This window comes from Eurosta solidaginis, chromosome 4 (assembly GCF_040869045.1).
Source record: "Eurosta solidaginis isolate ZX-2024a chromosome 4, ASM4086904v1, whole genome shotgun sequence".
NCBI lineage: Eukaryota > Metazoa > Arthropoda > Insecta > Diptera > Tephritidae > Eurosta > Eurosta solidaginis.
The window spans coordinates 265,285,841-265,299,171 of NC_090322.1; the positions used below are offsets into that span (position 1 = coordinate 265,285,841).

General features: G+C 42.6%; 1 protein-coding gene and 1 pseudogene across 1 annotated transcript; one reads left to right on the forward strand and one right to left on the reverse strand.

Moving 5' to 3' along the window:
* The first annotated feature begins 5,749 nt into the window (after window positions 1-5,749).
* LOC137248835 (metaxin-1 homolog) lies at window positions 5,750-6,441 on the forward strand (annotated as a pseudogene).
* Window positions 6,442-11,108: 4,667 nt separating this feature from the next.
* LOC137249496 (venom allergen-1-like) lies at window positions 11,109-12,905 on the reverse strand. Its single transcript, XM_067781059.1, has 3 exons — window positions 12,720-12,905; window positions 12,250-12,653; window positions 11,109-11,501 (listed from the first exon to the last, which is right to left on the reverse strand). The coding sequence occupies exons 1-3, from the start codon at window positions 12,867-12,869 to the stop codon at window positions 11,249-11,251; spliced, it is 807 nt and encodes a 268-aa protein (XP_067637160.1). The 5' UTR covers window positions 12,870-12,905; the 3' UTR covers window positions 11,109-11,248.
* Between the last annotated feature and the right edge of the window lie 426 nt (window positions 12,906-13,331).

The following is a 13,331-nucleotide window of genomic DNA, read 5'->3' on the forward strand; positions in this document are numbered from 1 at the left end:
CTCGAGGCAGACCGTGGTTATGTCAGCATTGCTGAAATTAGAGAGAATAAAAGCTGTAATATCTTTTTTAACAAGCACACAGGATCTAGGTTTACCTGCCTCCCCATGCACCAAGGTGTTGAATTTTCCAGTCCTTAATCCAGAAATAAGGTTTTTCAATTAGAAGAAAATTCTTCTAAGCGGGGTCGCCCCTCGGCAGTATTTGGCAAGCGCTCTGGGTGTATTTCTGCCATGAAAGCTCTCAGTGAAAACTCATCTGCCTTGCAGATGCCGTTCTGAGTCGGAATAAAATATGTAGGTCCCGTTCGGCCAATTTGTAGGGAAAATTAAGAGGAGCACGACGAAAATTGGAAGAGAAGCTCGGCCTTAGATCTCTTCGGAGGTTACCGCGCCTTAAATGTATTTATTTTATAATCGAGAAATCTTTCTGCCGTTACTACTCAACCACGGCTCCTGGACAAGGATTATATCCACTCCGCCTTTCAAGGAAGAGCACCAAATTTGCGGAAGCCGCCTTAGAGTGCTGAAGATTGATTTGACGGATTCCCATCAAAACCGCTCTTCTTCCACACCCCATCCTTGGCGGATTCCCTCAAGGTCGCTATCCGGAGCCGATTGTGTAGTTGCCCTTCAACGGTCTCGTGGTTATCTATGCTACGGAGGGAGGCCACGCGAGGGCTGACGCATTACCTTATAGGTAATGCGTTCAAAGCCAGACCGGACGCAAAGCGGGACAATTTTCAACCGCACCTACACCACCAACTTAACCGCGACGGAGCCGGAACGTACCGTGAGGCCCGCCGCAATTTTAACAGGACGTGGGCAGGTGCAGCATTAGCCTACCAGCCTTTCGATAGGGTTTCACACCGACCCACTAAGGTGGCAGAATACCGCACCAACCAGCCCAAAGTCATCAAGTCAAAAATCAAAGTCTGTGCAATTTACAGCTTTTCCAACCCACTTGTCAATCTCACCTAACTGTTTATTTGGTAGACGAGGCTCTGGCGACCCAAAGATCCTCATGGAAAGCGGGGTCTAGATGACCTAGAATGTTCAACTTGGTTATGGCAAATATTTTCCGGGATGGTCCGAATAGTACCTTAATGATGCTTTTTTCCGGAACGTACCGGATTAATATCCCAGGACCATCAACATTGTTCAGCCGGGGTGCGTCTGCTCCTGCCGGTAGGTGAACGCAACGGCGTCGATCTCAGATAACGGATTGCGTGTGGGAGAAATAAATATCAGACGAGAAAATCTCGCATAAATTATGTACATGCATGGTGCGGTGATGCTGTGTGTGGCTGGAAATTAAACCAATCGAATTGCATTAGGGGGGTCGCAATTAAATGCGGAAAAGTTAAGCATCCTGCCTAAACAATGAAACTTAAAACTAAACTTAACCTAGATGGAGCATTTCGCCAACGTCGCGGCTGGCGGGGAGTCCTTCCGGACTTGCTACAGTATGCCACCTAAACTAGGATGATATGAGCGGTTATGAGAAACAGGTAAATGAATATTTCTTGCCTCTTATTATAACAAATCTTAAATATATAAATTACATAAAAACTAAAAAAACCAGTGCTATTTGGGAAAAGCATGTGTGTAAAGTAGAAGGAGATTAGGGATTTAGCGGTGGATGCATGTGTGTCGATGGATACCGAACAATGTTTCTCTATGCCTTAGTAGTGCCCAAGAGTACCCAACCGAAGGTGGTACTCTGGGCGAGCAGAGGCCCGAAAGTTGTTGGCATCATCCCCGGCAGAAGTATTTCGAAGTAGATGTCAGTTCCGTGTACAAGCGGATCGGAGCGGAGGCATAGAAGTGCGGGTCTGCCAATCGAACTTATAAGTACGGGGTCGCGATGGCGCTGTCAGCACTGGTCCTCGATGCAATCCGCCATTCGCCCACCTATGTTGCTTGTAGGCAGCTGCAGCGGGTGGGCGAGGTCCTCTGCGATGATCGTCGAGGGGGCGCAGGCGTCTATCAGGACCCGCACCAAATGTAACCGTCCTCCCGCCTCTATTTTGGCAACTGCTGTTGGAGCAATCGCTATCGTGGGAGTCAGTGTTGTGGTGGTATATGTCGGTGTCGAGGTAAGCCCTGTGCGGAAGGTGGACGGAGTTGCAAGCTGGAGCTCACGAGGATAAGGTGTGGTGCGCGAGTTCGCGTGTGGTGGTGGGTTTGCAGGCGAAGAGGTCGTGTTTCCGCTCTGCGGTCGCGTGACTGACGTGGTGCTGCCTTTGGTTGTTGGAGCTGCCTTTTTCGTGGTGAAGTCGATATCGATAGGTAATTGCGCTAGTGGATGCCGGGCAAAGGGAATTAGCCCTCGATTCGGACACGCAATTTCTGGAGTTTTCTTGAGCTGGACGAAGAGGCCGTGTCTCCGCTCCAGCGTCTGACGCATGTATCGTGTCATCGTATCGCTCTCGGGCGATTCTAACTCCTCTTCGACCTGCACGTTCCAAGGTTTGAGCCGAGCATCGTGGAGTAATTGTTCGTCGTCGATTGACGCGATGTGCAGCATTGAATGATGTTTTCCACCACATTTTTTACAGCGACCTTGGCTTGGGCACGAGGTCGAGGGATGGTTCATCGCCAAGCAGTTTTCGCAGTAGCGTCCGCGTATCGCTTCGTAGAGGTGCTCCTCTAGAGTTTTTGCCCTAAAACTAGGGCACGAGCGTACTTGGTGTGACTTGGAGCACAGCCGACATTCAACGGTGTACCGTGCGGCGTGAGCGTCAGCATGTCTTTTGATGGCGGCGAAACGACCCATCTTTCCTAAAAGAAAACTACAATTTTTTGACTGGGTATGGCGCCTTATCGATGTGCAGGGGCTAGTGGCCATTCGGTTGGTTGGGTGATCTGGCTATATAGCGCGAAAACTCTATGTCTTTTGCATGTCGAATAAGGTTTTCTGTAGTCGCAAAATGCCTTTCGTGTGGCTAAAGTATTAGAAAATCTAAAGTCCTAATCGGCGGAGAATTTCTGACATTAATTTTCAGATTGGTGAGCTTTCTCCACAACGGACCATTATGCGAAATGTTATGTGCCACCCTTTCGTATGTTTATTTTCCAACTAATAGCTGATGTGGTGATTTTATAGAATGAGAATATAGATTTTTTTTCATTGGCACTAGGGCCGTAGAAAAAGCTGACTTTTTCGTTTCGGGACTTGGATTTTTTTTTTACCGAAGCCTGATTGTAAGTTTCGTTTCATTTGTGATGTTTGTTGTCAAAAAACAACAAATTCTGCCCCCCTCCCCCCCAGTCAAAAAACAAAACCCCAAAAAAGGAACCGAAGGCAAAAAAAAAAAACAAACAAAAAAATTTTATTTTTTTTTAAGGAGTATAATTTTTTTTAAATGAGGCGTTTGCTTGTTTTTTGTGTGTAAGTATGTCTTGGGACTACACGAGGCGGTAGTATGGGTCATAAAAAGCCAATATCGATTTTGTGTCTTGCGGGTTTTCGATACCCGCTTGCACTTTTTGATGCAGTACTAACGTTGTTGACGCCGACGTGAATATTTTAATTCTCAGGGTTTGGGAGAAATGCAATGCAACTAACAAAATTCATCTCTAATTTCGGCTGCATTCCTCACCAGACGTGTGACTTTGATCTGTTCGTACATACATACATACATATGTACATACATGCATCTCTAATTTCGTCAGCATTTTTCATCAAACTTGTGATTTTAATTTGGGCTTAGATTGCAATTAAAGCGTGTGACCGGAGCATCCACACATGCATACAACCATGGTCAGGTTCTTTGGCGTACTTGAACCCACATATAGAATTAATATAAATAAGCACATATTTTTATTTGATGTTAGTTTTAAGTCAACTATTCAGTAAACATTATTCATACAAAACAAACGTCGTGTGTGAAAAAAAGTATGCAAATATGCATACATACTAGAGATATACGCCGCCGGTAAACGCCGCCGCCGCCGATTAAGGTCGTTTTTCGCACGCCGCCGCCGGAAGTCCAAAATATCGGCGCGGCGGCGGCGTCCGGCGCGTTACTATATTTGCTACTCGTTTAAGACTGTTTATGCCATTTATTATTCATGTCGAAAATTGGTCGGATATGGTCGAAAGTGGTATCAACGGATGCGCATAACTGCCAGTTATAAGAAACTAATTGCGAAATTTAACTTGTTCTAAATGTTCAAAAGTTATTTTAAAAAACAGGCGTTTTCGATGTCAGCTTAACACGGACTTTCCATCACCCAATTCACCAAGTTATTAAAACAAAACACTAAAAGAAAAGTTATATAATAAATTTATATGTTCACTTTGCGTATTTCTTTCAAAAAATTAGTAATGAACAATGAATGACCCAAGGCGTTTCAAATTGTGTTCAAATTGTCCTCAAGTTGTAAAAAAAACCAAAATACCCAAAAAAGGTGCCGATTTTTTTTAAAAATATTATATTGCGATTGGCTGACATTGATTATAGCCTATCAACCAAGTTTAAATATCAACTACACGTTACGGCTCCTTTTACAAATGTGAATACGTAGGCACATATATTTACCAGGTGGGGCTTTGTCCTTCGCAAAAACATTCAAAGTGGTGAAGCAAAAGCTATCCGAAGACAGTCGACTAATGACCGTGTGTACTACTACCCTAAAGTAGTGGACATTCGAACTAGTCTGAAAACTGAAGCTACGCATTTATCCATAATGAGCTCTTATATCATAAGGCCAGAAAACAGCAGTAAACATCTTTCAACTTAAAATCAGTCGATTTTCATTCTAAAATATCGTTTTGATTTAAGGAAGACGATTGAAAGCAATGTTATGAACACAAACGTCTGCAAACTTTGGTCTACATTTTAAAAATTTTATCCAGGGTCCTTGTAAAATTTTAATCATGCAGATGCGCCGAGGATTATACGATTTTTACCCATTACGCAATGACTTCCACTTAGATTGCTTATGATTTCGAAGGCGGCATCCTTGGCCGAATAGTAACTCCCTCTCGTTCATGGCGTTTCTCTGGTGTAGCTCGGCAACATAGCGCTACAAAAGCATCCGTTCGGGGCTACACCTAGAGCTTCTAGGAAAGTGAAGTCGATGAAAGTATGCGTTCGAAGTCGCAGTCCTATAGCTTCTGTACTGGCATATGGTGTGAGGGTCAGGAGGCGTGGTAGCGACTGGTTGTAGGGATTGCTACTGTTCGCACATCGGGAATTGTAGCTCTTAAAAATAGCCGAAAACTCTGGAGGCGCCCTGTGCTACGAGAGTCATGAGTATTAATAGACCATTAATAGCAACCGTAAGTCGCCTTTGTGCGTGACCGCCAAGGAGCCACAAGTGATTTAAAGAAATTGTGTTGGCGACAAGTATTAGGAGTTAACCCTAGGCGAAACTACGCTTTGCACGAGATATGCAGACAAAAGTGTGGCTATTTTATGTATCTCTATTTCTTTTCAGCAGACGCAGCAGTACCAATTCCAAGGACCGGGGTTAGGCTCGAAGCCTCTCTGGAGTAAGTGAACGAGGGAAAATCCCTCCCCACGGTCTGCGAGATATTGATAAAAGGTATGCAATGAATGTTAATTAATGAATTTTAAAAGTATTTAATTTTTCACAATATCGAATATTCATGCGTTTTGTTCTGCGAGTCTTCGGCACTGACGCTCTCCTTCGGTTAACCAAGCGGCTGTTGAAGTAGAATATTTTAAGATGATGCAGGGTTTTTGTATTTTACAATTTTAAATTAAAAGGACTTTGAAAAATGCATTTAGATGGGGTTCTGTACGTGCATAAGGGCGCATGGGGTCTGCCGTCTATTGATTTTGATTGCATGCGAGCGCTGTGTTTAGTTAGCTTTACGCAATGTCCATTACAAATCGACACAAATGCAAATCCATATTGCCATATATACAAATTGGCAATAAAAGATTCTGTGGCTATAGAGAAATCAATAAAACTGCTAGATGGTTCTCTAGAAGCAAGTCATAAACTCCTTTCAACCGCCTACACCAACTGAGTTTTCACTAATCTACATCCATACTATTATTATTTTATGTATGGCGAACCAAATAATTTTGATACGACACGCAGTCTTTATGCTAAACGTAAAATGCTTCCATTTAACTTCTTCTATCCAAGCAGTTATCAGCGTGAAGCGTGTGATATTCTTATAGTGATGGGCGGTTTTTAGTTTCGTGATAAACTTGAAAATCCTGGGGCTTAATATATTGTTGCAAATGCCAAAAAGTGTGTTAATCTTCTAACGAAAAACTGGGAAAGAAGGTATGGTTTTTTGGTAATTTCTGCAGTGAGTTTGATGCCATCATATATTCCTACCTAGCTACACTGCCAACTAATGCACTACCAAATAACATAAAGGGCTGCCGGAATTTAGTGTATTTTATAAAATGTAAAATTGTCGAGTTGAATTTATCAAAAAAGTTCCACCATTAGTATTTGGTTTTTTAATATCCGCATCAGTTTCAATTAAATATTGAACAATTTCCACATGTGATGTCATGAAACATACACTACGCAATGGTGACGATCCAGAATCGGAGGTGGGTTGTATATCACAGTCAATGCATATCAAATATGTGACCATAGGTAATTTTCCTGAAACCACAGCACACCAGAGTGGTGTGACAAAATGAAAGGTATGATCTTCGGGTACTTCATAAAGGTCACGCGGTTCAATATCAGCCTCACAAACGGTTACCACATATTCTGCTACAGGCACGCAACCACGTTTACAGGATATAACAAGTAAGGAAGGTTAAGTTCGGGTGTAACCGAACATTAAATACTCAGTTGAGAGCTATGGTGGCAACATAAGGGAAAATAACGATGTAGGAAAATGAACCGAGGGAAACCCTGGAATGTGTTTGTTTGACATGTGTATCAAATGTAAGGCATTAAAGAGTATTTTATGAGGGAGTGGGCCATAATTCTATAGGTGGACGCCATTTAGGGATATCGCCATAAAGGTGGATCAGGGTTGACTCCAGAATTTGTTTGTACGATATGGGCATTAAATTAAAGGTATTAATGAGAGTTTGGGGAGGGTGGGGCCGTGTGTAGAAGTCCACGAAAGTGGGGAAAGCTTCTGACCGCCATTCACCTGGGAATGGCCGGAGCGATTCTTTTGCATGCGGTTCAAGCAGCTCACTACTGCCGGTCGCTTGCGGCCAAGTATCCTCTGGGTAGCCGCTAAACACCCGTTTAGCGGTGAGCTAATGTGAGAAGGCGACAACCTGGCTAGGCCACTCTGACATAATCGATTTAAGGGCTAGCCGGGGGGAGATCTCATCGGCAGCGTCTGTACACCTCTAGGTGCGGCTGCAAGCGGGCGTCTGTCTTGGAGCAAGCGGCTCGCTATATAAACGTGCCAAGTAATATTTTCACCCCCGCTGAGCGGGTTGTGCGCTGGGCTTGGGACCCGCCACGTAAAACCATACTCCAATGAAATATAACAACAAGCCTCGGATAAATACACTCTCTACTGATGACGACCATGGCAAACGTTTGAAGGACAATGAATTGAGGGCATGCACCTGGAACGTCCGCTCCCTGAATGGGATTGGTGCAGATGCCCGGCTGGTTGATGTCCTCGTCAAAGCAAAATCTGACATCACCGCCATCCAAGAAATGCGTTGGATGAAGCAAGGAAGAAAAAAGATCAAAAATTGTGACATATATTGGAGTGGCCGTGCGAATAAGCGCAGTTTCGGCGTCGGATTCGTGGTGGGAGAGAGACTTTGTCGCCAAGTGCTGGCGTTCACGCCTGTGGACGAGCGTCTCGCCGCTATCCGAATAAAAGCAAAATTTTTTAATATATCATTCATCTGCGCACATGCGCCGACAGAGGAGAAAGACGATGAGGTGAAAGACACTTTTTCTGAACAATTAGAACGCACATACGAGCACTGCCCCCGTCATGATATAAAAGTCATGCTTGGCGACTTTAACGCCAGGGTGGGCAAAGAAGGTGTTTTTTGCCCTACAGTCGGAAAGTTCAGCCTACACAATGAAACTTCTCCTAACGGACTGAGGCTGATTGACTTTGCCGGTGCTCGAAACATGGTCTTATCAAGCACGAGGTTCATGCATAAAAAGATACATCAAGCTACATGGCTGTCTCCTGATCGAAATACTCGCAATCAGATCGATCACGTTGTGATAGACGGACGGCATGCCTCCAGTGTTTTAGATGTGCGCACGATCCGAGGACCTAACATCGATTCGGACCATTATCTCGTTGCAGCCAAAATACGCACCCGCCTCAACGCGGCTAAAAACAAGGAACAAAAAACACAAGGAAAGCTAGACGTCGAAAAGCTTCAATCACAACAGACTGCCAATGATTTCGCAACTCGACTCTCACACCTGCTCTCTGAGGGCATAACTCATCCTGAAGGAATACAGGAGCAGTGGGAGCATATCTCCAAAGCACCTCGTACCGCCGCCGAGGAAAAAATTGGTTACCGGCGGCCACGAAAAAACAACTGGTACGATGAAGAATGCCGCGTTGCAACCGAAAGAAAAGACGCTGCCTACAGGGCTACGTTAAAAGCGAGCGCGACAAGAGGAGTGTGTGAACGCTATCGTGAGTTGAAAAGGGAAGCGAGACGCCTTTTCAGGAAGAAAAAAGCAGAAGCAGAAAGGCGCGAGTGCGAGGAGCTTGAGCTGCTAGCCACCAGGAATAACGCCCGAAAATTTTACCAAAAAATACGGCGACAGACGGAAGGTTTTAAGACCGGGGCAAACTCCTGTAGGAATGAAAACGGCGACCTTTTAACTGATGTCCAGAGAGTGCTTAGATTATGGAGGGAACACTTCTCTGCTCTCCTAAATGGAGGCAGCAATTCACCGCGCAGAGATGAAGAACCCGATCCCGCAATCGATGATGATGGAATATATGTCCCCCCGCCCGATTATGACGAATTAGAATAGCAATAACCAGATTGAAAAACAACAAGGCCGTGGGCGCTGATGGATTGCCTGCGGAGCTATTCAAGTTCAGCGGCGAGGAGTTGGTAAGGCGCATGCAGCAGCTTCTTAGCAAAATATGGGCGGACGAAAGCATGCCCGACGGTTGGAATCTAAGTGTTCTTTGCCCAGTCCACAAGAAGGGGGATACTGCAAAATGCACCAACTATCGTGGAATCAGCCTTCTTAATATCGCATATAAGGTCCTTTCAAGTGTATTGTGCGAAAGATTGAAGCCCACCGTGAGCCGGCTGATTGGACCTTATCAGTGCGGCTTCAGACCTGGTAAATCTACCATCGACCAGATTTTCACAATGCGCCAAATCTTGGAAAAAACCCGTGAAAAGAGAATCGACACACATCACCTCTTCGTCGACTTTAAAGCCGCCTTCGACAGCACGAAAAGGAGCTGCCTATATGCCGCTATGTCTGAATTTGGTTTCCCCGCAAAAATTATACGGCTGTGCAAAATGACGTTGAGCAACACCATCAGCTCAGCCAGAATTGGGAAGGACCTCTCCGAGCCGTTCGAAACTAAACGAGGTTTCAGACAGGGTGACCCCCTATTGTGCGATTTCTTTAATTTGATGCTGGAGAAAATTATACTAGCTGCAGAACTTAACCGCACTGGAACAATATACTATAAAAGCGTGCAATTACTGGCATATGCTGATGACATTGATATCATCGGCCTAAACACCCGCGCTGTTAGTTCTGCTTACTCCAAGCTGGAAAAAGAAGCGGTAAAGATGGGTTTGATGGTGAATGAGGACAAAACGAAGTACCTGCTGTCATCGAGCAAAGAGTCAGCGCATATGCGCCTTGGCAACCACGCTACTGCTGGCAGCCATAATTTCGAAATAGTAAAAGACTTCGTTTATTTGGGAACCAGCATCAACACTAGCAACAACATCAGCACTGAAATCCAGCGAAGAATCAATCTTGCCAATAAATGCTACTTTGGACTAGGTAGGCAATTGAAAAGCAAAGTCCTCTCTCGGCGAACGAAAATCATACTCTACAAGTCACTTATCGTACCCGTCCTGCTATATGGGGCAGAAGCATGGACCATGACAACAGCAGATGAAGCGGCTTTGGGAGTGTTCGAGAGAAAAGTTCTTCGAAAGATTTATGGACCTCTACGCATTGGCGATGGCGAGTACCGAAGAAGATTTAATGGTGAGCTGTACGAGCTATACGCAGACATCAACATAGTCCAGCGAATTAAAACGCAGCGGCTGCTCCGGCCAAGAAAGTGTTTCTATCGGAACCCGCCTATGGAAGCAGAGGTAGAGGGCGGCCCCCACTCCGTTGGAAGGACCAGGTGGAAAACGATTTAAACTCCCTTGGTGTGACCAATTGGCGCCGGTTGGAGGAGCGAATGAGCGACTGGCGCGCCTTGTTGGACGGCCATAACCGTTTAGACGGTTAAGCGCCAATTAAGTAAGAAAGTAATGAGAGTTTTAAAAGGGAGTGGTGGTAGTTGCATATCTGAAGGCGTTTTCCAGATATCGACCAAAATGTGGACCAGGGTGACCCAGAACATCATCCGTTGGATACCGCTAATTTATTTATATATGTAATACCTGCCAAGATTTCAAGTGTTTTTTATTTCGCCCAGCAGAACTTTTTCATTTACTTCTACTTAATATGGTAGGTGTCACAACCATTTTACAAAGTTTTTCTAAAGTTATATTTCGCGTCAATAAACCAATATAATTACCATGTTTCATCCCTTTTTTCGTATTTGGTATAGAATTATGGCATTTTTTTCATTTTTAGTAATTTTCGATATCGAAAAAGTGGGCGTGGTCATAGTCGGATTTCGGCCATTTTTTACACCAAAATAAAGTGAGTTCAGATAAGTACGTGAACTGAGTTAGTAAAGATACATCGATTTTTGCTCAAGTTATCATGTTAACGGCCATGCGGAAGGACAGACGGACTACTGTTTATAAAAACTGGGCGCGGCTTCAACCGATTTCGCCCATTTGCACAGAAAACAGTTAGCGTCATAAAATCTATGCTCCTACCAAATTTCAAAAGGATTGGTAAATTTTTGTTCGACTTATGGCATTAAAAGTATCCTAGACAAATTAAATGAAAAGGGGCGGAGCCCGCCCATTTTGAAATTTTCTTTTATTTTTGTATTTTGTTGCACCACATCATTACTGGAACTGAATGTTGACATAATTTACTTATATACTGTAAAGATATTAAATTTTTTGTTAAAATTTTACTTTAAAAAAAATTTACATTTCAAATTGTTTCGTCATTTGTAATTATTAGGGTCGACATCCTCTTCGGTTGAACATAAGTTTGGATATTTCGGATTCTTGCCACTTTTACAGTCTGAGCCAGCTTTTTTCCCTGAACGGTATATTGGCTTATTGCATAACAAACGACGGGCATAATTACATGTGAAGAGCACATTGACAGTAAACGTTGCTTCGATGATGACAGCAGCGCAGCCGATACGGTTATTACGGTCCATAACCATTCTGCCAAATTTATCAATTGTGTTTCTATAGGAAAAAAGTAAAAATCAAATTTTAGTTTAAAACAATTTTTTAAGGAGCTTTTCCGCTGATATATTGGAGACTAAAAACTAAATGTTTTTTAACTCTTGGCGCGTTTTATTTAGCACACCGTAATCAGTTAGTCTGATCACACCTCCATTTAACATGTCTTGATGCTTTTTCAAGTCTCATTTATTTGTGCATAGAGTGCGTGCTTTTTATGATCTTAATCAGGACAGCTATTTTGTTTGTACATAAAATTATTATTTTTTCATAAAGCCTGTTTTGACGTTTTTTCAGACCTTCACCAGCGAGTTTTATTTATATGTATATAATACGGGTTTATATGCTTTTTCACCAGGAATTCACCCATTTGTTTTTACATAAAACGCGTTTCGGTGCTTTTCGCATCATCATCAGGGAGTCTGATTTATTTTAAGGTAAAATGTATATCTTCGTGAAAAGCGTATCGATGTGTTTTCACATCTTCTTAAGCAAACCACGTTTATTTCTACATAATGCGCGTTTCGATGTTTTCCAAATTTTCATCAGTGATTCTGATTTTTTTGTACATAATTCACTGTAGCAGATGTGAAAAACTTTTTTAAACATATAGGACTTATTGATTACGTCTCAAATGCATCATACGAAAAACCCCTTAGAAAATCGTTCAAATTATTCACGGGGTTCAAACTAATAATAAAAAGTAAGCACTCTTTTATGGAAAAAATTCAGATTTGCATATTTCACTTACTTTCTTTGTGGACGATACGAATTGACTGCAGCTTGTTCACAATTAAGATGTTCTTTATACCACTTATCGCGTATATGTTCCTTAAGATCATTATAAATTGTGGGGCAATCGCGGTCCGATGTATAGAACAACCAATCAATATTTTGACCGAGCGTATTGTAACGTGCTGTCTTAAAACATTTTTCCTCTTCATGAAGTGTTTCACATTGCTTTACATTAAGTTCGGCGAAATATGCCAATTCATTATCCCATTCCAAGGTAGCCATAGCTACTGCTGGTTTGAGTCCTTTTGAGCCCCCTGCAATCTCATTGCGATATTTATTATGTTCATCTAAGACAAGTTGTTTGAATTCATCGGTCATTGGTATAATTTTAGCATTTTCTGGGCAACAGTCACTGAATCCCTTTGTTGTTTGGAATATGACAAATTGATTAGTTTTTTATGTTTCTTAAATATAAAAAAAACTTACGCCATTATTATTGCATGCCAAAACATGCTTTTCCCTTTGTCCCTTGCACATATAGGCATCGCTGCAGAAGTCTAGATCAGCAAAGTCCCCGTTCACAATCGCTAAAAAAATGCATAGCACAGCGGGAATTAAAATATGTTTTAAATACATTTTTCACCCAATTCTATTTAGTGTTACACTTGACTGATGAACTAAATACGAATATGACAAAAAATTTGCTTATGATACAATTTAGACTCATTTATATAGCTCATGCCCTTCGGTATTACACGTCAGAACCATTAAAAAAAGTTCCCTACAGCTGTACAAACAAAAATTTGATTTTCGTTTACTTTTAATTAGTACTTAATTTATCTTCAACAAATAACTTTACTTAGTAAAATTGGGCTGATTTTTGTGATATTTTTTATTTCAGTGATGCAAACCGGTATTGAACCGGTTCGGATATCCACTGTTGTCTCTCATTAGTGAAATTGATGAAGACATTTCTAACTAGAAGAACTATCTACGACACACTTCCAGGGCCACTCCCAAAGGAGGTGTACTATCCATTCCACTTTGGAGCGGTGAATATTTTATTATTGACGTTAGAAAGAAGCGGGTGTGAAGTTA